Source organism: Cynocephalus volans, chromosome 6, assembly GCF_027409185.1.
Source record: "Cynocephalus volans isolate mCynVol1 chromosome 6, mCynVol1.pri, whole genome shotgun sequence".
In the NCBI taxonomy this organism is placed as follows: Eukaryota; Metazoa; Chordata; class Mammalia; order Dermoptera; family Cynocephalidae; genus Cynocephalus; species Cynocephalus volans.
Window position 1 is genome coordinate 6,893,689 of NC_084465.1, and position 25,012 is coordinate 6,918,700.

A 25,012-nucleotide genomic window follows, 5' to 3' on the forward strand; every position below is an offset into this window, starting at 1 on the left:
GTGATGCTTTTTTTTTTTTTTTTTTTTTAACAAAGACCTAAGTTGATTAAGGGATTTTATTTCTGAACTCTTTCTGAAGAGTGGGTGTGGAGTCTAAAGTGATATGTAAAGGTTCTTAAAGCAGAGAATTGGACGAAGATGCCTATCATAGTGAAATACAAATTTATCAAATAGAAGAGGAATGATCTGACTGATCCTCATAGGAAGATACTAAATTTTTCAGTTCCATTGTTATAATACAGTTAATAATATTATAGTCAATTAGGATGCTTTTGACTGCAGATTAACTCATACTGGCTTAAAAGTAGAGAAAGTTAACTCACGTAAATAGAAGACTAGAGGTTAATCGAGTGGCCAGTCAACTCAAGAGCACAGGTTCTTTCAGTCTCTTTGTTCTGTCATCCTTCATGTTGGCTTTAAGGAAGTGGTTCACAAACTGTGGCATGTTAGAATTACTTGGGGACTTTTAAAATTCCCTGTGCTCAAGTTGCACCATGTACCAATTAGATTAGAATCACTGGGGGTGAGATTCAGGAAGTAGGTTTTGGAACTCCCTAGGTGATTCCTGGGTACAGCTGAGTTTGAGAAACCAGTATTCTAAACTTTAGAACTTTTCTACTCCAAGTGTGGTCTGGAGATCAGCATCACCAGGGAGCTTGGTAGAAATGGAAAAATCCAACTAATGGATTAAAAATCTTCACTTCAGCAAGGTACCTGGATGAACCCTTTGTCCTTTAACATTAGAGAAGCACTGCTTTAGAATATTAGAATACTGTTTTTCAAACATGGCTGCACATTGGAATCACTGGATAAATTTTAATACTGAAGTATAGGTCCCACCTCTAAAAATTTTGATTTTGGGGGATCCTGAAGTGTTACCCAGAATCTGGGTTTTGCTACTGTATCCTTATAATATTTAACATGTTCATTTGATTCCTGCATTTCCTGTAAATAGGTAAATAGATCTAGCAGTTTGATTGGATTTGGGTGGTTTTCCCCCCTCCCTCCCCACTTAAAACTGCTTCACCAGTCTGTGTTTGCACATAAAAGTCAGATTATCTGATTATTTCTCTTTTTGTGGTGTTAATAGCCGTTGATCATTGCTTCAATACATTTGTTCTTTAGTCATGGTATTTGTTTAAGTTATATCCTTTTGTTTACAAGGAATAGATACCCAGATTTTCTTTGATTTATTGTGTTTGTTGTGCTTATTTTTAATGTTTCTCCCCATTAGAATGTATCCCAGTGCCTAGAATTGTGCCTGGCATGTAATAACGGCTTAACAGATACTTGAGTAAATGGATGAATTAATCCATAATCAGAGCTCTGAAAATTTAGGATTGGGAATGGAATATCAAGTGTGGAACTGTAAAAATACAGCTGTTGGAAGGTCGAACTAAAAGAAAGAAAGACATGTTAGGGAGATAATCGTGTACAAAAAGCGGTTCTGTCTATCAATGATGAAACTAGAAGTAGTTTAAGTTAATGTCTAACATATATATTTCCAGGGTATTTGGAGAGGAGAACAAACCAAATTGCTTTCTGTCAAAGTTGGAAACAGACATCCAGAAGTCACAGCTGGCCTCCAGCCAGTAGTTTTTCAACTGTATCCCTTCAGTTCTGTTCTGCAGGTTTCATTGATGTTTGATTTCTTTTGTGAAGTTAAAGAGCTGCTTCTCTTCCTTAATTGCCTCCAGAGCTTTAGCCCCTGTTTACCTGACCTTTTCTTTGAAGGTTCCTCAAACCAGAATCTCCACACCTTTTGTTAGGTATTATGGTCAAATTTCTGCAGGACACACAGATACACATGCATTCCCATGGGTGCATTTAACTTAGGTTAGTGGCGTGGAGCTTTACATGGCTGAGATCGTTTTCTGCAGGGTGCACTCATCTTCATGGTCAAGCATGTAGCACCCAGTGAGATCTTCCTGTAGCACTGAGAGCAAAAGAAGAACATGTCAGTATACCTAACCCCTTGGATTCTTAAATATATTTAAATGTTGCAGAGATACCTTTATAACAAACCACATGGAATGGAATAAATCTGTAGAGAACCTAAAAATGTCTAACTGTTTGAGGAGGTGGAAGGTTTAGAGATTAGGAGGGAGTGGAATTTAGAAAACAAAGGGATAGAACAGCTTTGGTGGAAAGGAGGTTTTGCCAGCCTCTTCCCTGGAGTGGTGGTGATCATGTAAGAAAGACAATGTAAGGCAGCCGGGGCTGCATCACTCAACTTGGGAGCTCCATTCACCCCGAGGATAGTGGTGGTCTGGGAAATTTAGGGCCTCCCCCACAGCGTGTCTTAATCATGGCTGTATCTCCAGAGACTGGCCCATATTAGGTGTTCTTTAAATGCTTATGATCTGAGGGGCCGGCCTGTGGCTCACTCGGGAGAGTGTGGTGCTGATAACACCAAGGCCATGGGTTTGGATCCCATATAGGGATGGCCGGTTGCTCACTGGGTGAGCATGGTGCTGACAATACCAGAGTCAAGGTTTAAGATCCCCTTACTGGTCATCTTTATAGAAAAAAATAATAATAATAAATGCTTATAATCTGAGCTGATGGTTGGACCTGGAGGATAAGGAAACACCTGGAGGCTGGAGGTGTATCTTGATCATAGATGATCATATTTCAACTTGTTGCCAGAGGGTGGTAGTTCTTTTAGTGTGCAGCAGAATCACATGGGGGGGCTTATTCATACTCCCATACTAATTTCTCATGTAGGTTTGGGTGGGGCTCAAGAATTTGCATGCGTAACAAGTTACAATATGGTGCTAAGCCTCTGGGCCCACACTTTGAGAAAAGGGAGCCACACAGTATTCCTAAAAAGATAGGACGGGGAGGGAAAGGTCACAAGCCAAGGCAGTTGTGGAATTTTTCTTCAGCTAAGCTCAATAGGCTCACAAAGGCAATTGATTAGATTAAGATCATAATGGTTTATCAAAGGGCCCTAGAGAAAGGAAATTGGAGGCTCCTGACAAGAGTAGTAGAAAATGATTTATCTTGGGGCTTAAGCTGGATAGGGAAGGAAGTGAACCCCCATGGAGATTGGAGATTCAGGGTGACAGTTTGGAGTAGTAGCTAGCCCTTTTGACTGCAGCCCTTAGTAAGAAATATATTTTATGTTGTGACCCAGTCATAATGTGTGTATAACTGAGACAGGAGTTTCACAACCCCTTTACTATTTCCAGTCTACACTGATGTTCCTATTTCTTAAAAGTAGTGTGGGTCATGGCTCAGTATATTGATTTCATGACCTGTGAGGTCACAATCCCTGGAAATGTTGTTTCCAGAAATGGTCTGTATTAGGTGGTAAGAGAGCTAGGAGTATACCTGGTCCATTGGTTACGTAGGCGGATGCAGGTTTCAGGAGGAGCAGTCTGGGTGGTGACCAGCGCTTCCTGGTGTGCTCAGAGGTGTGGAGATGATTACTGGTAGCGAGACTGATAGGCTCTGAGGCTAAGCTGTTAGACAGCTTGTGTACATGGACATCAGTGTCCCTTAAAGTGATATTAAGAAACTGGAGTGAAGATGAAAGCAGTCCTCAGAATGGGTTCTCTCCCAGATATATTACATCAGTTCCCTTTCTCCCAAATGACTTGGTAGACTAGTTGGTAGATTGAAAATTGGCTCCTCCCCATCATATCCCAAGGAGCAAATGTTCCAATGAATGCTGGGTTGGGGGGGGTTATATACAATTAGATTTTTTAGGAGAATAGACATGAAAACAAGCTTAAAATCTGAAAACTATAAAAATAGTTGTGTAAACGGTGTTTGCAATAATCACAAAGAATGAGATTCAGTCCATAACCTTGAGAATATTTGTACCTTCTATAGTGAAAATTGGTGAAAAAACTTACTGTGCCATTTTATCATTGCAAAAAAGACATATAACTGCTATTTTTACCTGGTAAGAGTCAGAAGAATTTTTTTTTTAATAACTTTTATGGTTTTTAAAGTTAAGGGCTGGCCATCTAGCACAGTTGGTTAGAGCGCAGTGTTACCACACCAAGGTCAAAGATTTGGATCCCCATACTGGCCAGCTGCCCAGAATAATAAAGTTAAGGTGGCTTTTGGATTGGAAGTTAATTGGGAACTGATATATTCTTTTCAAACCTTTTTATACATATGTCATAAAATGAGTGATTTGTGTCTTTGTATGCAGATAAACATGTCTGGGTATGTTCTGCTCTTCACTTTAGTCACTCTTTTGTTGTTTTCATGTAACACTTCTCCACAGTTGGTCTGGAGTTTGAGTCTCCTCAGGTTGAACAAATGGATAAGCCCTCTGAGAGCATGGTTATTGTTGAAACATCTTCAAGAAATAACTAGTGATTCAGACTTGAATTTGCTAAGGACAAAAGCCAAAGCAAATGTATGAAGTTATTAAGGGAAAAATTTAAAAGGTGATCATAGAAAAGAACATAATTTGCTGGAGATCTACAATGCCTTTTTGTAGCTGCAAGCAAACTTCACAAAAAACTTGTTCGTCAGAGCTGGATTGCTTAAACCTAGATATTACAATAACCAGAGCTGAGAACACTTGAAAAATGATCAGTGGAATTTATTTACAAAGATTATCATTCAATGCTGACTTGTAAAGGTTTTAACATTAGTTGTCTAATAATTCTTTTTCATAGAAATGGCAAAAAACAGCTGTATCATGTCAGCAAATGTAGACTTCCTTCCTATTCCCTTCTTGACTTAAATAATTAATGATCTCCCCTTAGGGGAGAGTCCAAGAGAGGAGAGACCCAAGGGAAACCCAGCTTTTCTTCAGTCCCAGTTCTGCTAATAATATCTTTCTCCCAGGGGCCAATCTGATTGAGACAACTAGTTTATGTCCTAAAGAATAAGGTTTTAAATTCTGGTATTCCAGTTTACTATTCATGAAGACAACAGTGGCCTGTGTTGTGATTTTGGTTAGACTGTATTGTCTGCTTTTGCCAGGATGATTAGTTAAGTTTTCCAGTTAAATGGTAATTTAGCCTGTCAAGTAATTTATTCCCTTTATGATATAAATGGGGAACTCCTTGAATTTGTAACAATAATTGTATTTTTAAAACGTCCACTTGTTATCTGTCTACTTTTACACTTTATCTCATGCTGTCTTGTTTAATGTGTACTGCTTTCTTTTCAGTTTGGATATGGCTTCCTAAGTTTCATGTGATAACTCTTGAGGCTGTTGTTCCCTTCCTTCACTCCTACAGTGTAAGGCTGTTGAGACATCAAGGTTTCCAACTAGTTTCCCACTGCCTGGGGAGCTTATCACATACTGAATATCATACCTGATACCTTTCTTTAGCTGTTTTTTTTTTTTTTTTTTTTTTTATCTAGTTCTACTTATAAAAAGTTACAGAAATCTTTTTAATCCCCTTTTTTCTTTGTAACTCTTGCCCGTTTATCGTTAGGAAAGAAATTTTCTGCTTTCTTCCTTCCCTTTTTTTCCGTTTGTAAGAAGCACACACTCCCACACCTATACCCTTATCCTACCTACTTGAGGATATCAAAAGTTCCAGAGTGCCAGAAGTACTCTTTAAAAGCCCTTACAAAGTTTCTTTTTTAATTCTTTCCATTCAAACTCCTTTTGCTTCAAGCAGTAGCATTCAATGTTTAAAAAAATTATTTAACTTTTTAAAGTTTTGCTAACATAAAAGAGTTTTTTCCTTGCTATTTTTATGACAAAAAGTCTTGCTATATTTTGAGTTAAATTCTTTACAGGCTAGCATATTTAACAAGGTTTCTTGAACACAATCCATTTGAAATTTATGGAGTTCCTGAACTACTATTGTATCCTTATCACAGGCAGGCCCATGATTGGGTACCAGTATCTAGTAGTTGAATTGTTTCTTAATTTCTCTTGACCTATGGTTCTTATTTCATTTGTATAAAATTGAGGTCTTTTGTAGTATCTGAATGGATGCATATGATCTTCATAGGTCTGAACTTTAATTTCATTCCTTTGTTCAGAAATCTGAGTGTCTATAGTGTGTCAGGCACTGTGCTGGTCTTGTGGACCAATAAATGAAGATAACTTCAGATAATTTCAAGTGCTAAGAAGAAATAAAATAGGACAGCCATGAGAGTGTTTGTTAGTGAGGGGTGCTACCTTCGTAGGATGGTCTTAAAGAAGGTTTCTCTGTAGAAATGACATTTGAGCTCAGACCAGAATGGCAAAAATGAGTTATACATTCAAAGATCTGAGGGGATGGCTAGCTAGAATAAAGAGATCAAGGCAGGCAGGAACTTGGCAGGAGCAGAAGGGATGTGACTGGAGCCGGGGGAGTGGCAGATGAGGTTAGAGATAGCGAGAGTAGGGAGGACATGGTATTATGAGCCATGGTCAGGAGTTGGAAATTTCTTCTAATTGCAATTAGGATTTCAGGCAGGGCAGTAACATCAGATTTTCAAAAGCTCATATAGGCCACATTGTAGAGAATGATTGCATGTTTTAGTAATTCTAGAGACACTTTGAAGTATCGTCAAGCTGCCGGTCAGGAATACATAGGTCTGCTAACTCGTGGATTTTCTAGTTGTCTCCCAGCAGCTCCTACTCTCAAGCCAACTTTTAAATAATTTCGTTTTCGTGTATATGGGGGATGCCTTTGTGAAAACATGTGCCATCTGTGAACTACCTCTCCATGGTTTGGAGGAGGGGAAAGCATAAATTAAACCCAGGCATGTACAATTGGTATGACCATGCCCCTTCCCCCTTGCTCTCACTGCATGTCTTTTTGAGATGAAAGTTAAGTACGACAAGCATATGGAGCATGTGTTCAATAATGTTCTGAGGACACAGCAGAGAAGGAAGTGTTTGGGGGTGAAAGGGAAGGACTACTTCCTATTTCTTGGTGGTAAAATAATCTGGACTGTGTTCTTGCACTGCTTCTTCATAGGGTATGAACCCTGTGCTGAAGTCCTCCAGTAGAAATTTAGGTAACAGATACAGAGGTGAGAAGTTAGGGCTCTAGTTCTTGATTGGTTAATACATGGGCTTAATTATTACTGGTGATTTTGTGAAATCCAAAACATTTCTTAATTGTCTAGACATTGCTAGGCCTTTAATACCGAATGATTTAGACAGGATTTCTATCTTCAAGGAGTTTTTAAAATAAAGACTTGTTATGTAGTTTCAGATTACTTTTTAAAAACTGTACTTCTAACAGCCATATATGAAAGAGCACAAAGAAACATCTTTTTTAAAATTAATTTCCATATTAAAATTAAATAACCAGATTTCAAGGACACCCAAGGAAACTAAAATTAGCTTAGTTTAGATCTTATTTGAAGAGTTTACCTTTAATAGGGTATGTGATGTGTTTGGTCAGTAATATTTGTTATCACAGAAGTGTTTGATTAATAATAGCTTAATTAAGCTTAAAGCCCTTTCATAAAGCAAATTAATGAAATTTATTTTGTTTTTTGAAATTACTCAAATGATAATTAAAGGAGTGTTTTCTGACCCAATATCTTCAGTTTCTTCATCTGTTAGAGTGGTCTTTTTGTAAAACAATAGAATTAAAATTTTTTACCTTAATATGCCAATATATACTGAGCTGTTGTTCTCTTTTATAGGGAAATCCTCATTGACGATTCAGTTTGTTGAAGGCCAATTTGTTGACTCCTACGATCCAACCATAGAAAACAGTAAGTATTGTTTTCAAGTACTTATAAACTGAGAAGCCTCTTTTTGCCTACAAATAGCCATTGTGTATAGGCTTTGATTACTGGTGGTATTTGGTTAAATCTATATATCTCCAACTGGGGTCAAAAGCATTACCAAAAAAAGCATTAACCACTTTCACTGAATGATTTTTCATTCGGTGTCTAGATCCCCTGTTAGCTAAAGATTGTTATTCAAACCAGTAGTAACCTGACCTGTACTGGAATCTTCATATTCCAGAATTTGCTTCAAGAAGACAGGAATAGAGATTGCAGACTTACCCCCCCCCCCTTGTTTCAGCAGAAGCCCTTTTTAGGGATTCCAAGCTTGAAAAGAATGAAAACACCCCAGATCCCTATACCACTCCCCCTATTCCCCAACCCCTTTCAGTCGTAAAGACTTGAAAGAAGGCTGTGGAGAAATGAGCTATTCTGAGATTGTACAGTGACCAGTAGGCAGAATTAAAAAGATCTTGACTCAGAAAGCCTGTTGGCATCTCAGGCCATGTGCAGAAAAAAGCACTGAAGACCAGAACCAGTCACAGACTTTCTTTTGTTTAATTTCAATCCATGGTGTCAGAATCCTTCAGGAGGATTCTAAGACCATGAGACAAATCTTGATTCCAGGGATCATTAAGGAGAGTCTGAAACAGTTCCATCTGGGGAAGTTGGTCTTGTTTCAGGTTATCTTAGAACCCCTGGTAGGCCCTAGAACCAGTCTTCGGAGATTCTTGAGATTAGGGCTTATCTGGGATTTGTCACCGGGAACATACAGATTAAGAAATGGGATTCATCAAAACCTGACTGGCATCTAGACATGAAGCAGACTTAACTGCTAGATTCATAAACTTATAACAACAAGGTTCATGGAGTTCACTTGCCTGAAGCTTATGAGAAAAACACTTAAGTGCTTTGGCTTACAACAGAGGGATTGGTAAAACTACGGCCCACAGGCCAGAAAAGCCCACTGCCCGTTTCTGTACAGCTCAAGAACTAAGAATGGTTTTTATATTTTTTAAAGTCCAAAGAAGAATAATGTCTGTGACATGTGAAAGTTGTATGAAATGCAAGTTTCAGCATAAAGTTTTATTGGAACACAACCATGCTCATTCCTTTACATATTGTCTATGGCTGATTTTGCTCTACAATGGCAGAGTTGTTGAATAGTTACAAGAGATCATATGGCCTACAAAGCCTAAAATATTTACTGTCTGGCCCTTTACAGGGAAAGTTTGCTCACCCCTGGCTTAAAATATTTGGCTGTCCTTTGTGTGCCGGTTTGCTAGTGGCAGACAAAGAAACCTGTTGGTTGCTAAACTAACTTTGGGAAGACCCATGTTTGAAAATTACCTCTGCCAGTATCAGCAGGGAGGAGTCCTGACTGTATCCTGTATTGATTTGTTGTATTGATTTGTTTAGCTGGTCACTCGTAGAATAATAAGCAAGTGTGAGGAGCAGATTAATTTGAATGCTAGATAAACAGTTTGGTTATCTGTCCACTGGAATAAGAGTAAGAAAACCATGATTTTGGCCGTAATATTCGCTATACATAGCAATTTAGGATTTTATGCCCCTAAAAAAGTAAGGCTTATTTGGGAATTTTATTCATAGAACAATAGTTGTTTTCACTGGGTGTAAGCTCACTGAGTGTCAGGGACTCCCAAATACCTAGAACAATGATACTGGTGATAATAGGCACTCAGGAAATAGTTCTTAAATGAGTGAATGATGTTTTGTTCTAATAATCTTGTCATAATAATTATGTTATACTTCATAACCACAGTTACTTATTTCTGATTGAAGGCCACTGGTTTTATTTTGTTCACCGATGTTTCTTACATAATTTTCATCAGATTTAAAAAGTACTTTTTGACCTTATACCTGATGGAAGGTTTTAACACAGCTGCATTATGACTGCCCTCTGTGATTGAAAGCTCCAGCAGTACAAGATGCACCCCAAGTTTAGAGGGTTACAGTGTGAAAAAATACACTAGAATTTTTTCTTGGAATTAATAAAACAGGTTATATTGGGTATTTCCCATCTTGAAATATACTGATTCAATTTTCATCTGGTTTATTTAAAGTGTTAATTTCCAGAAAGGGTACAAGAATGATATAAACTGCGAGTGGTTGGCTTATGTAGTCTGGTTTGTAATGTTTGCTCACCTGACTTCTGCTACCCCTGTTTGCATTAGAAAAGCACGATGCCAGGGCCAGCCCATGGCTCACTTCGGAGAGTGCGGTGCTGATAACACCAAGGCCACAAGTTCGGATCCCTATATGGGGGTGGCCGATTAGCTCACTTGGGAGAGCGTGGTGCTGACAACACCAAGTCAAGGGTTAAGATCCCCTTACCAGTCATCTTTTAAAAAAAAGAAAAGAAAAGCATGTTGCCAGCATGATTCTCTCAGATTATTGCTTCTCTTTTGACCATCTTTTCTCTTCCTGTGGAACTCATATATGAGGTGTCTTCAGAAAGTTCATGGAAAGATTCGTATTTTAATTCTATTTTTCCACGAACTTTTTGAAGTACCGTTGTAATTCAGCTAAGATCTGTCTCTTCTCATCATTTAGAGTTTTCTTGCATAATTTCCGTTTGTGTGTTTTTGCTTTGCCTTTCCACTTTGGGACAAAATAGGACCTCTCCATTATGCAAGGACTAGGTTCTGCTGGCTGGCTGTAATCACATGGGCTGGCCAGCCAGGAGACTGGAAGACTCATTGTGAGTCAGGATGGCTGATGCCTAGGGCCAGGAATTGAGAAGAAATCTGTTCCATTTCCTTGTCTAGGTCCCGGACCCAGATAGTTACTTTTTAATATCTGTTACTATTAACAGTTCTTTTCTCTTTTGTCTTTGTTTGAAGTTGGTCCCCTTAGAATTCTGAGTTGACTTTTCCAGAAGTTGAGTCTGATTTTCCACCCCTTGTTAGGGAAAAGAAATTGTGACAAATTGCTTATGCTAGCGGGATTGAAGGCTTCAACACAGAACATCTGTTTCATTGCTGTTTTATCTGTCAATAAAATTAACTCTTTTATGTACTGAAAATTCTTAGTATTTCAATTAATACTAGCGCTTTGTGCTCTGCCACCAGACTTCTTATAACTTAATGGAAAACTTTTGTGTTTTTGGTTCATTCTAGATCTCAGATTTTAAGTAGTATATTTCACTTTTTCACAAGAGGATGGATTCTCCACAGAGCATTCAAATTATTATAGGGTAGCAATTGTTACCCAGTTTTAGTTACTTTGAAAAAGATTCAAGGTTTACCCAATTTATTCAGGATTCAAGCTTTATTATAGTCAGTCAGCCAAAGTGTTTCTTAAATAGGTGGGAATCTGTACAACTCACAGATTTGTTCTTTTTTGTTTCATTGGACTTTTTGTGAGATTACTAGGGACTTTGTGCTTAATTGGTGGTCATTGTTAAACTCTAAGTGGTCTAGAGTTAATTTTTTTTAACTAATATTTAATTCCCTTTTCTCCTGTAGCTTTCACAAAGTTGATCACGGTAAATGGACAAGAATATCATCTTCAACTTGTAGACACAGCTGGGCAAGTAAGTGACCTCTGGCATCTCCGAATCTCATCCAGCATATGACAGTCCTGGTCCTAGCACTGATGCGGAAACACAACAGCTGTGCCAAGAAAACCCCTTGTGTTGTAAATATGCAGTAACTGTAGATTAATAGGCTGTCTGCTGTCTACTTTGTCTTCTAAGACATTTATGGCAGTTTTTCACATAACTTGTTTTTCTACTTTGGAATTGTTTTAAATATATTCTTAACATTATGAGGGTTAACATTTAATCTTTATTTGTGATTTTCCATTTTCTAAATGTTAATTCGGTTGTGAATCATATTAGTGCTTCCTCTTCCTTTGAAATATATATTTTCCTATATTAAGAGCAAAAGTCTTTTCCAGGGGCAAGCCGTAAAAAAGGGTATAGGACAGAAATGAGTTGGTCTTGTTTTGATTTGGGCTATAAAACACCAATTTGATTGGAGTCCCAGACCTAGTTTGAGTGCTGCCTTTAGTTTATAAAGTTAGATTATATGATGGATGGATTTGAGAGTGATTATTAGATTAAGGAATGTTGCTTTGACTTGCCAGACAGTAGTTAATTGCCAAACGTTAAATTACCTCCAAAACAAGGATATTCATAGGTTAATTAATATAGCAGTGATGTGTGGGATGCATTGCCAGAGGAATTGATTGGAAGCTGGGGGGAAAGAAATGAGTATACTTGAAGGAAACAATAAAGCTCTTTTGTCAGCCCCGTTACTGTGGTACCCAGTCCCACTTTTACTGAATTTATCCCTGTTCACTGGAGGGTGGGGAGTGTAAAGAAGCTGAGATTTCAACTACCAGAAGGGTGAGTGTAGTATAATCCAGTCTGCTGTGTTAAATGGAGGCTTTTTTCTGGAACCTGGGGTAATTGGAATAGGCATAGAATAATGTGACATGTCCTGTGGGTTTGGGATGAATTCCCGCTGCTTTATGTTGGTTATTTTGTTTGTTTGCTTGGCAGCTGGCCAGTACAGGGATCCAAACCCTTGACCTTGATGTCACTGACACCATGCTTTAATCGAGTGACCTAACCAGCCAGCCCCTGCTTTATGTCTTGAATGAACATAGAAGGAAAGTGTGAGCTCTTAGTGAAAAAATAGAATAGCTGCATTGAGTGATATTAGCACTGGAGAAACCCTGAAGTTCCATTTTGGAAGCTTTGAAGAAAGTAAATCAATGTGTATGTCTCCTTGAGCTTGTACACAGAACTGTATGGTGTACCCTCATTCACCCTACACACTCCCACCCAGAGGTGGATATAATATGCTTTAGTAATAAGACATCTTGATGGTTTTATTAGAGCAGAGCCATCCTGGGCCTTTACAGGGTACCTGTCCACTTGCCAGTAAGTTAGGGCCTTAATAGAACAAGGGGAGCAATAGCAGCCTCTGTTGGGGAACGATGGCACACATGGCACTGCTTGTCTTGGAAAATGGTGTAGAAGAGCCTCTTGGGTGGGAAATTGTGTTGGCTGCTTAGGGTTTGCATTTTTCTTTCACAGTTAAGGTGACTATATATTTATTGCCTAAACCTAGATACTTTTAGAGTGTGGGGGGGTGCTAGCAATAATTATGCTGGGATAACAGATGTGAACTCAAGAGTGTCCTGTGCAAACAAATACAGTCATTCCGTTTATATGGGGCTCTGACATTATCAAGAGTTTGGATTGCTTTTATATCTTTGGAATCTTCTTTAAGCTCCTGGAAAGTGGGGGTGAAGATATAAATTGATAAATTTGCTTACATGTAGTATTTATTACTATAGAAACACATTCTATATCAGTCCAGTAGGAGAACCAATATTTCATAATTTTTTGCAATGTGCACTCCAGAGTCATACTGTCTGGGTTTGAACCCTGGCTTTTCTCACCCAGTGACTGGCTTAAGAAGTGAATGAAACTTTCTATGCCTCAGAGTCTTCATCTATAAAATGGTGTTCGGTATCTACCTTCACAGGATTATTAACGTTGGAGTTAGAGAGGATGTGTTCGTTCTTTGAGGCTGCCCAAGCTAGAGCAATGCTGGCATTTTAACTCAGGTGAAGTTAGCAGCCATGCGTGGTGGTAGAAAAGATGTTCTCAATCATTGGAGAGCTTGAAAACATTTCTCTAGAGAGAAAATTTCTTTATATTGGCTCTCCTTATCAAAATAGAAGATGTGTTCCTCTGAGGTACTGTTTTGCTCTAAAGTACGTTTGGGCATCAAACATTTTAAAATGTTTCAATGATATAGTTTCAAATAATGAAACAAAAAGAGTCAAATTTTAGGGAGTTGAGTACATGATGTGCATTGTGACAAGTGGCTAGATTACCAGCTCTCTTGTCCTGCTCCTTTGGTTTCTGTTAGTACTGGATAATAGTATTTAGAGAATTTTTGCACAAAATATATCCAAATTTATCTACTTTGAATAAGTTGTTCTCATTGCAGCTAATAGTTCTGAAAGGTTATATTCACAGTTGGGAGACAATAAATAAAAGATTTTGCTAGTACTTAAAATTCATGATGGTGAAACACAGGCATCTCCTCCTGACATGGTTCCACCCTGATTCCATAGAAAACTAGATGAGAATGAAACTCTTTACTGCTCTAAGAGCTGTTTTTAAATTGGATTCATAATGGGCTAATTCTGGGGTTGAGTGATAGTAGTAAGAAAAGATGATTAAGAGGCAAATTCTTTTAAAAGTAACGTATAGTAAATTTATTCACTAGCTTACACACATTAGGAGTAAAATTGCACACAATAAATTGCCACATAGCAATATATAATATAGCAAGGCTATTTACTTAGTAGTTTATATCAGAATATATATATATGTATGTATATATGTATATATATATGTATATATGTGTATATATATATATATGTATGTATCACTGTGGTTTAATTGTCTAGCTAGGGATGGTGATGAACATAGGTTAAATACAAGTTGATTATTTTTAGTTTGCATGAATTGTTTTGTTTCAGTTTAATTTTGAGATGAGAGCATGTACCCTAAATGAATTTTGGGGTAGGGATGTGAGCTATCAAAAAAAAAAAAAAGTTGCCTACTCTGTATTAATAATTATGGGGGGCTTTGATCCTATTTTTATATGCTTGAGGACATTTGTATTTCCTTTTCTGTGGATTATCCTGTCTATGTACCTTGCCATTTTTTCGATTGGGTGGTTGGTCTTTGCTTGTTGATTTGAGAGACCCCTTAATATGTGAAGAAAATTAGCATTTTGTATATGATTTGAGATTCAGGGTTTTGTTTTGTTTTCAATTTGTCTTTTGTTTATGGTTTTTGTTTGAGACATTTTCAGCTATGAAGAACTTTTTCATTTACACATAGTTGAATTTATTAATCTTTTTTAAAGTGATAGATTTTTTTTTAATTCTCCCATCTACCTATATACATTGTTTTAATTTTCATCTTTAAATCTTTGATTCATCTGGAATCCATTTTTTCCAAGGTGTGAATTAGAGATCGAACTTAGCTATCCACCCCTGGAAGGCTCTGCACTTGTCCCTAAACATTTTGCTGAGAGTTACTTTTTATCCTTTTTATTTGAAATGCCAATATTTACCACATATCTAATTCCCATATCGATTTGGGTCTTTTTAGATTTTTCAGTCTGTTCTGTTTATGAGCCAGTACAGCACTATTTTAATAATTTCTGTAGCTTTATTGTTTTCACTCACCAGCCCTCGCAATTACTATTGTTTCTCAGACAGTATATTTTTTATTAGAATCGTGTTAGGTTTATGTATTAATTTAGTATTAATCAATGGAAATCCTTGTGATTCTGCATATTTTTGCTTAAAACCACAGCACACTATTCCATTTGTCTCTTGGGAGTGTTTTTAAGATTTTCTTCATTTGATCATATATTTTTATTTTATTAAGTTTATGCTTAGGAATTTTGTCTTTTTCTGGTTGCTGTTGCAGCTGGGGGTCTTTTCCACCATTATGTCTTCTTAGTGGTTGTTTTTTGCACACTGCTTTTAACTGTGATTACTCTTTATTTCCTCATTTTCCCTTGAGGGAAAGGGTAATTTGAACTTTAAACCTACTGTAGCTGAGCTGGTGACCAAAATCATTTGGAATTTTGTTTTTAATCTTATTTATGATGTCAAAGAATTGATAATAAAACTTAAAACTTAACTTTTTTTTTTTTTTTTAAGAGTTTCATCATACATAGGGCAGTCATTCTGGTCCATCACAAACAGTATTTATAGCCATACTGTGGGTTTGCAAAGTTGACAGAGACTGCTACTTGATCTAATGGTGGCAAGATGTGATTTTTCTGTAATAGTGCTTGTGGTATGTGGTATGTTGACAATTATATTTCAACTGAGTGAAATGTTTGTGCCAGACAGTGGCATGTGCTAGTGAAAAGTACACTGACATCAGAACTTTTTATGTGCTTTAATAATTCTGTATCTAAAGCAAAGTTTCATAAAGCTGCCTTTTTATTTTTATTTTTTTTTATTTTTATTTAAAGGCTATATTAACCTGCTTACCTAAAGCTGCTTTATAAAACTAGGGACTAATACACTGTTTTATAATGTGTGCCCTTGTTTTTAATTCCTAAAGTTCCTCAGTAAATAACTCTTTTGGTCCCTGAAAGTCTAGATGCACAGATTGACTCTAGTGTTGTTGTTTTTTTAAGACTAGTCAGGGTAGTATTGAGAAAGGGAGAAAGAGTAGAAGGAAGAGTTTGATCTGTAACTGAGAACAATCAGTTGAGATAACTCACTGCCTTTGGACCAGCCAAGTCTAGAGTTTAGATTCTCTTCCCTTCTCACTCTCGAATGCTGGTGGCAACCCTCTACCTCCCTGTAGATTGATACTTGGTCCATTGTGACTGACATGCAGAGGTTAGGTCAGTTTCAAATATGAAAATACAGAATTATGGAGTAAACCAGTAGGATTTCCCATGAGGTGTGAGAAATTCTTGACTTTTCATCCATAAAAGAAATGTGATGGGGCTTGTTCCTTGATAAGAGACCACAGAACCAGTCATTTCTGCATTCTTTCCATCCCTTATTCATGAATTCTAGAGGTCATCAGCCTTCCCCCTCACGTCTTAGAACAATCAGAGTCATTTTTGAATATCGGTTTGAGGTACATTTTCACCTCCAAACGTCTTAAATCTTCAGTGTGGGGCTTTGTGTCTGGAATAATATTGAAATCCACTTTGTGTTTACTTTGATTTCTCCAGGTAGTTTGTAAAACTTTGGCTAAAGATTATTATGCTGTATGAAGATATTATTCAAACATAATTATTTTTTCTTCTACAGGATGAATATTCTATCTTTCCTCAGACATACTCCATAGATATTAATGGTTATATTCTTGTGTATTCTGTTACATCAATCAAAAGGTAAGATTCCTGCTTCTTTCTTGAGTTTATTTGCTACACATGGACAGCATTAACACTTTTAAAAGATTATGCTGCAGGTAGTAGTATAATTAGACTTAATTATTGGTCTAAATGTTTTTTAGTGATTTTCTCATGGAGTAACCAGGCAGTAAAGGGTAGAAAATGTGTCCCAATAGATGTTCTGTTACACTGACAGAATAAAAACTGTTTCTTACCTCAAGCTGCCTAGATAGATACCAGTTGAACATGATCTGAACTTTTCTGCTAATTGAAATGGGAAATGCCTAAATTAATTTTACTTTGTGTTTTTACCACATTAATGTGGAATAGACTTTCTAGTACAATATCGTGATTTTGGTTGTTGAATATTTTATCCTTTGAATTTATGAAATACAATTATTTCAGTAATAGGGTCTCACTTTATTACATAAAATTGGAGCCACTGTTTCTATTAGTAAGAATGGATTTTGGTTCCTCTAGCCGTGCGTTTCATACGTCATCTCTGTTGTCAGGGGATGGCATATATTGTCATGGGAAGGAGTGGTCTGTGTCTGTGACTAGAACAGAGCTAGCTAGCTGTATGTAGCAGCAGACCTCTGGACACTAGTCTTTGAAAATATCAGTGTCACTGGAGGAAGTTTGGTAGATGTAATAGTCTGTTTCTGTTGCTTATAACAAAATATTTGGAACTGGGTAATTTATAAAGAAAATGAAATTTATTGCTTACCATTTCAGAGGCTGGGAAGTCCAAAGTCCAGGGAGCACATTTGGTGAAGGCCTTGGTGGTGGCAACAGTGACCCAGGGGTCTCACATGGCAGAATATGACAGAGTAGAGAGAGAACCATGCCCATGGCCACCATTTTTAGTCCATCTAGTACATCATGATCCTACAATCCAGTCACCTCTTCGAGGCCCCACCCTTCAGTTACCATAGGAGCATCCAATCTACAGCATTCCACCTCTCACCCCCCCAAAACTCATGTCCTTTTCACACACAGATACATTCATATTTTCCCCAAAGTCTTAACTTGTTTTCAACTCAAAAGTCCAGAGTCTCAAAGTCCCATCTGTGAAATTGAAGCAAGTTATCTACTCCAAGGTACAATGATGGGACAAGCACAGGGTACATATTCCTGTTCAAAAAGGGAGAAATAGGCCAAAGAAAGGAGCGTCAGGTCCCAGAAAGTCCAAAACTCAGCAGGACAGACATCAAATTTTAGAGCTGGAGAATTACGTACTTGACTCCATGAGTGACATCCTCTGCATGCTGGTGTAGGGGTTGGGTCCCCAAGTCCTTGGGCAGCTCCATTCCTGTGGTCTTTGTGGTCTCAGGCCACACTTTAGCTCTCCCAGGCTGGCATTCCACACTGATAGCTCTACAATTCTGGGGTCTCCATGGTCGTCCTGCCCTCACAGCACCACTAGGCAAGGCCTTGGTGGAGTTTTTCTGCTGCAACTCCAACCCCACATTTTCTCTTGGCATCGCGCTAGCAAAGACTCTGTGTGGTGAGTCCACCCCTGTGACCAATATCTTCCTGCACCCCCAGCCTTTTCCGTACATCCCTTGAACTTGGGGTGGAGGCTCCCACGCTTCCACAGCTCTTGCATTCTCTGAGCCTGCAGACCTAACACCACGTGGACACTGCCAAGGCTTTTGGCTTGTATTTTCCAAAGCCATACCTGGGGCTGATTTAGCCACAGTTAGAGTAGCCAAAGCAGCTGGGGTGCTGGTATGGGGAGCAACATCCCAAGGAGGCCCTGGGCAGCAAGCCCTTGGAGGGTGCCTAGGGCCTGTTCCTCAAGACCATTCTGTCTCCCGAGGCCTCTGGGCCTGTAATGGAAGACGCAGCGCTCAAGATCTCTGAAATGTCTTCAAGGCGTTTTTTCCCTTCTCTTGACCATCCCTTTCTTCTGCATTAATCTCCTTAGCTAATGGTCGTATACCATTGAATTGTTCTCCTGAAAACTGCTCTCTGCTTCTCTACCACATGGACAGGCTTCAAATTTTCCAAATCTTTGCACTCTGCTTCTCTTTTAATTATATATTCTGGTTTTATGTCATGCCTTTTCTGCCATAACTCAGCATAGGCTGTTGCAAGTAGCCATGCAGCTTCCTGAATGTTTTGTTGCTTAGAAATTTTTTCCGCCAAATACTCTGAGGTCAACACTTTTAAGTTCCACATTCCATAAAATTTCGGGGCATGAACAGAATGCAGCCAAGTTCCTTGCCAGTTCATAGCAAGGGTGATCTTTGCCCCAGTTTCCAGTAAGTCCCTTCTCATTTATATCTGAGATCTTCTCAGAATGGCCTTTACTGTCCTTATTTCTATCAGCATTCTGCTCACCACCATGTAACCAGTTTCTAAGATGTTCAGAACTGTCCTTTGTCTTTCTGTCTTCTTTTGAGTCCTCCTGATTCTTCCAACGTTTGCCTAACACCCAGTTCCAAAGCCACTTCCACATTTTCAATTATTTATTATAAGCCACACCCCACTTCTCTGGTACCAGTTTTCAGTATTAGTCCATTTCTGTTGCTTATAACAAAATATTTGGAACTGGGTAATTTATAAAGAAAATGAAATTTATTGCTTACCGTTTCAGAGGCTGGAAAGTCCAAAGTCCAGGGGATGCATTTGGTGAAGGGTTTGGTGGTGGCTTTACAGCAACGCGGGAGTCTCGTAGCAGAAAATGGCAAAGCAGAGAGAGAATTCGTTACTCACTCTCCTTTTAAAGCCCTCAGAATCATGCCCATGACCACTATTTTTAATCTATTCACTAGGCATGTTCCTACAATCATATGTCTTCAAGGACCCACCTTTCAATTACCATAATAGAATTTCCCATCCTCAACAGTTAACACTGGGAATTAAGCCTCAGTGAGGTTGGAGGGGCATCCAGTCTACAGCAGAAATATATAGCATCTATTGAGTGTATATGATATGTTAGAGAGTTTGCTGTGCTCTTTGCCTGCATAATACATTACTTCCTTTAATTGTTACTCTAAACAATTCTTCATTATTTTGTTTCACACTTTACATAGAAAGAAACTAAGTGACTAGCAGATAAAATAACTTTTACATAAGACAAGATTTTATAGATGGTATGTGACGGAGCTGGCATTTATATTGTGGAATATTCAGATTCCACAAACAGGGCCAGCACTGTCCAATAGAACTTACTGTAGTGATGGAAATGTTCTGTCTCTGTTCTCTGTGTGGCCATTTAAATTAATTAATTAATTAATTAATTAATTAATTTTTTTAAAGATGACCGGTAAGGGGATCTTAACCCTTGACTTGGTGTTGTGAGCACCACGCTCAGCCAGTGAGCGAACCGGCCATCCGTATATGGGATCCGAACCCGGGGCCTTGGTGTTCTCAGCACCACACTCTCCCGAGTGAGCCACGGGCCAGCCCTAAATTAATTTAAATTAAACAAAATTTAAAATGCAGTGTCTTCGTTGTACTGGCCACATTTTCAGGTGCTCAGTAGCCACATGTGGCTGGTGTCTGCCGTATTAGACAGTGTGTAGGCTCCTCACCACTACACACTCTACTGCCAATGAAATGGCAGTCTGCTGCTCTGTCAATGTTTTATTTATCATTCTTCTCCATGACAGGGAAGCATACTTTAGGTGTTACGGTCTAGTTATAAAGTGTTTTAAGTACTATGGCCTTTCTTATTAACAGATCCCATACTGCCATTCCCTGAGAAAGCTTACACCTAAATCATAACCGAGTACCAGAACCACGTGTTCCTTACAGAAAATTGGGGAAATGTGAAGAAGAGAAAGCAAGGGGGAGGATGAGGAGAATCACTCTCAATTTAATTGCCCAAGCATGGATACTGTGAATATTTTGTTATGTTTCTTTCTGGTCTTTATTTTATTCTGCATGGATTGTTTTAACACATTTGCTCTCTGAATGCTGTTTTATACTTTTTATGTTTTTTTTATTTTTACTTAACATATAATATACATTTTCCCACATTACCTACTGTTTGAAAACAGTAAATAGCAATATAATACCCCATGTTCAATAATAGAAGGATACCTGTTTACCTCTCTGATGTTTGTTTATTGGCAGCTATCTGGTACAAGGATCAAATCTTAGACCTTGGTGTTATCAGCACCATGCTCTAACAAACTAAGCTAACTGGTTAGCCTTGATGTATTTATGTATTTATAGTTTTGTCACTAAAACAATGCTTGGATTGGATTTTATGCATAAAACCACTGCCTACTTATTACTTGGGGACTTGATAGTTTTCTTTTTTTTTTTTTTTTTTAAAGATGACCGGTAAGGGGATCTAAACCCTTGACTTGGTGTTGTCAGCACCACACTCAGCCAGTGAGCGAACCGGCCATCCGTATATGGGATCCGAACCCCGGGGCCTTGGTGTTATCAGCACTGCACTCTCCCGAGTGAGCCACGGGCCGGCCCACTTGATAGTTTTCTTATTGACTTACAGGAACGCTTTAAATAGTAAAACCATTAGTCCTTTTTGTTATATTGGTTACAAATATTTTCCTAATTTTGATAGTATATTTTTAAAATTGCACACATAACACATGTTCAGCTCTCATTTGCTTAGTAGATTCTAAGGATCTGATAAGTGCTGTGAGATCAGATTTGTTTATGATTTCCCATTATTTCACTGATTTACTTGAAAAACACTATTTAAACATTTTTTTCATTATAGTGTAATTTTATTCTATGTGATTTTTAAGAAATAATTAATATTGGTTACTTTACAAATTGTGACTCCAAAGAATTAAAAGTAATGGGTTGAAAATTTTCTTAGTGCATCCAATTGATTCCCTTTTTTAATCTCTTTTTTGGTGGGGAGAGATTAGATAACATTCAAGAATCAAGTCGAAAAATACATTAAGCTACATTTGAAAGTATGGAAACTAGCTAACCAGTTAGCTCAGTTGGCTAGAGTGGTACTAATAACACCAAGGTCCAGCATTCGATCCCTGTACTGGCCAGCCACCAAAAAAATACATGAAAACTTGCTCAGCAAGAACCTTATATATTTGAGAAAACTATGGTTTAATGCAAAGCAGGGGACAAAAACCTTGCTATGTCATCTCAGTAGTACCTTTGCAAGTTATGAACACATTTCTCCTTACTGAAATAGGTGTGTTTTACTTTGGTCTAAATTTAGTGAGCATTCTTAATAAATCTGAAACATGAAGGGAGTAAGAGCGGAGCAGTGTTTTGTTTAGATTTTTAGAAACCTATATGCTGAATACACAAATATTTGTGAATATCCAAAAAATATGTTACAAAAACTTTCTCAGTAAGCCAATTTGAACTACCTATTCTTTTTTATCGAATTTAGCCTCTACCTGAATTATGACCATTGTTCATTATTTTGTGATATAAAACAGAAGTCTTCGATTATTCCTTTGTATCATAAAGCCCCTGTAGAACTGTTCCCTCTGACAACTACATAAAGCAAAAAACACATCCCAGAAATGGAAAAAGAACCCAGATTTGAGAGATGGAACATTTGGGTTTTTGTTTATGCCCACTAACAGTTTCGGACAAGTCATTTACTTTGCAGTACCTCAGTTTGTCAGCTATAAATTAGACATGTTGATAGAGGGGAAGACCTCTCTTGTCTGAGGCAGTCCAGGAGAGTTACTTAAAAACATTGGTTAATGGAAAGAATCAGAAAGGTGATATGAATCTCCAGTGTTTTCTTTTATAGCATAAATGTACATTCGGTCACTAATCTTCTGAAATAGGGCGTTGGTCATCAGTGGTCTTTGAATATGGGTTTGCTCATTGGTATTCTCCCCCTTTCTTGTGTCACCTATACCCATATTGCGTCAGCTATATTTCCAGTTCAGTTTCTTTAGAGTGAGATACTCGTGAGACAGTCTCAGTCTCAGCTATTTACAGATTTGTGTGATTTTTCCCACCAGTCTTTTTCAGTTCTTTTGGCACACCTTATTAAGGAGCATAGCAGTGTTTTTAGCAGATCAATCCACAGCATTCAACTTTTAGTTTTCAGAGAAACAAAAACTATCTATCCTCATCTTTCAGAAGTTTATAAATTAAATTATGACTTTATGATGAATTTAACTGGCATAAACAGGTTTGGGAACAAATGAAGCTGACCTAGTTGTCCCTGCATATCTGCGGGGGATTGGTTCCAGGATCCCCATCCCCACCCCTGCAGATACCAAAATCCACAGATGCTCAGGTCCCTGATATAAAATGACATAGTATTTGTATATAGCCTATGCACATTCTCCCTTTTACTTTAAATCATCTCTGGATTACTTATAATACCTAATATAGTATAAATGTTCTGTAAATAATTGTTATATAACTGTTACCTTTCTTATATGTAATGCACTATTTCATCTTTTTTAAAATGGTACTTTTAAAAAACCCACTAAATTGATAATACATCTTAATTCTGGGCAGTGACCAACGATTTGAAAACTGCTGGCTTCGACCATTCAACCTGTTGTCAGTCTAGCAAGTCATTTAAGTAGAGGTCAGCTGAGAGATTCTATTGTGCATGTTAAACTTTTATTAGTATACTTTTGTGAGAATAAATGAATACATAGAACTTTGGTGGAATGGACCTTGGATTTCTTCCAGGCTTGCTTTGAACACTTTAGTTCATTCTAAGAGAGCTCTTTGCTGTTTTAGAGAAACTCTGCTCTTTCTAAAATAGAATCTAAATTTGCCCTCCTAATATCCACCCATTGGTCCTAATGTAGTCTGTTAGACTTACACAGAACTCATGTTGTTTTGCTTTTACATGATTAAAATGGAAATATTTGGAGACAGTAGTAGAGATTAATTGCTTTTAAGTGAAACTCTGTGTTAGCTATCTATTGCTGCATAATGAATGACCCCCAAATTAGTAGCTTAAAACAATCCACATTTGTGATCTCATAGTTTCTGTGGGTCAGGAATCTGGGCATGGTTTAGCTGGGTCCTCTGCTTCAGGGTCTCTTGTGGGCTGCAATTGAGATGTCAGCTGGGGCTGTGATCCCATCTGAAAGCTTATTTGGGGAAGGATGTTTCCAATCTCTTTCATGTGGCTCTTGTCAGGATTTAGTTCTTTGAGAGTTGTTGGACTGAGGCTGGCAGTTCCTCACTGGCCAGAGGCTGCCCCCAGTTCTTTGCCAGGTGGCTCTTCATCATGGCAAGCACAAAAGAAGAGTCAGAGAATTTCCAGCAAGATGGAAGTCACAGTCTTTTAAAACCTAACCCCTGAGGTGACCTCCCACCATTTTTGCTATGTTTTGTTCATTAGAAGTGAATCGCTAGGTCTAGCCTCACTCAGGGAGATTATAAAGGGTATGTGGCTACTGGAAGTGCATGGAGCTCTGGGAGCCAGCTCCCAAGCTGCCTACCACATGATCCCACTTCTTTCAGCTGCTTCTCATGTGACTGGTTACCATATTTCTTCCCAAGCAGCCATGCTACTTTAAATGTAGGCGGATACAGCACATGCTAAGGGACTTGTTTTGTAACGCATCCTAAGGTGCTTGGGACACCCATATCCCATTGTTGACCCATGGTGAACTTGTGGGGGGTGGGGGGCTAAGTTTAATTTTTATCAGAACAACGAGTTTAAAATAGCATAGTGTATAATTCATTCAACAAGCTTACTTGCTCTAAAGCTTGCAATACAACAGTGAACAAAGCAGACAAATCCCTGCCTCGTGGAGCTTATGTTTTTGGCGTGGGAGACAAACAATAAAAAGATAAATATGTGAAATAAGATGTCTGATAATGCTAACAAGAAAAATAAGTCAGGGAAGGGGATAAAGAAATATGGAGGCAATTTGTAAATTCACATAGAATAAACAGAAGTCTAAGAAGTGACATTCAAGTAGAGACTTGAGAGAGGGAGCACGTTTGTTCAGGGATTCCTAGGGGAAGAAGAGCATTCCAGGCATAAGGAAAACAACAGCAGAGGCTCTGGCAGTATTAGAAGAACAGTGAGGAAGCCAGGGCAGCTAGGAGCAGAATGGATGTCAGGAGGAGGGGCAAGAAATGGAGTCGGTGGTCAGGGTGTGGGCATCATTGGTACAGAGTGAGATGGGTCCCTTTCAGAGGATGTTGAACAGGCACACTGCAGCTGGAGGGGAAGGGGTTGGGGCTGTTGTGGTGATGTAGGTGGACATAAGGGAGGTTCAGGCTAAGTGGCAGCAGTGGAGGAGGGAGTGAGAAGTAGCCAGATTCTGGTAGGCTTTGAAGGTAGAGCCAGTGGTGTGCTGGCACATGTTTACAAGGAGCTTTTGGGGTGAGTAGTCAGTTGTATAAGTGAACCCATTGTGGCAGATTTCACATTATCATTGTGACAGCATTGAGTGCAGACTTGGCTCTCAGATGCCCATGCTAGTGAGAGCCATCTCCAACCTAGAATCGTCAGC

General features: G+C 38.3%; 1 protein-coding gene across 1 annotated transcript in view; it reads left to right on the plus strand.

Annotated features, from left to right (window-relative positions):
- Positions 1-25,012, plus strand: part of RHEB (Ras homolog, mTORC1 binding) — a 47,842-nt gene that overhangs the window by 17,355 nt on the left and 5,475 nt on the right. The window contains exons 2-4 of the mRNA XM_063100271.1: positions 7,579-7,650; positions 11,154-11,221; positions 16,516-16,598. Coding sequence (XP_062956341.1) covers positions 7,579-7,650; positions 11,154-11,221; positions 16,516-16,598 — 223 coding nt within the window. The remainder of the gene's footprint in view (positions 1-7,578; positions 7,651-11,153; positions 11,222-16,515; positions 16,599-25,012) is intronic.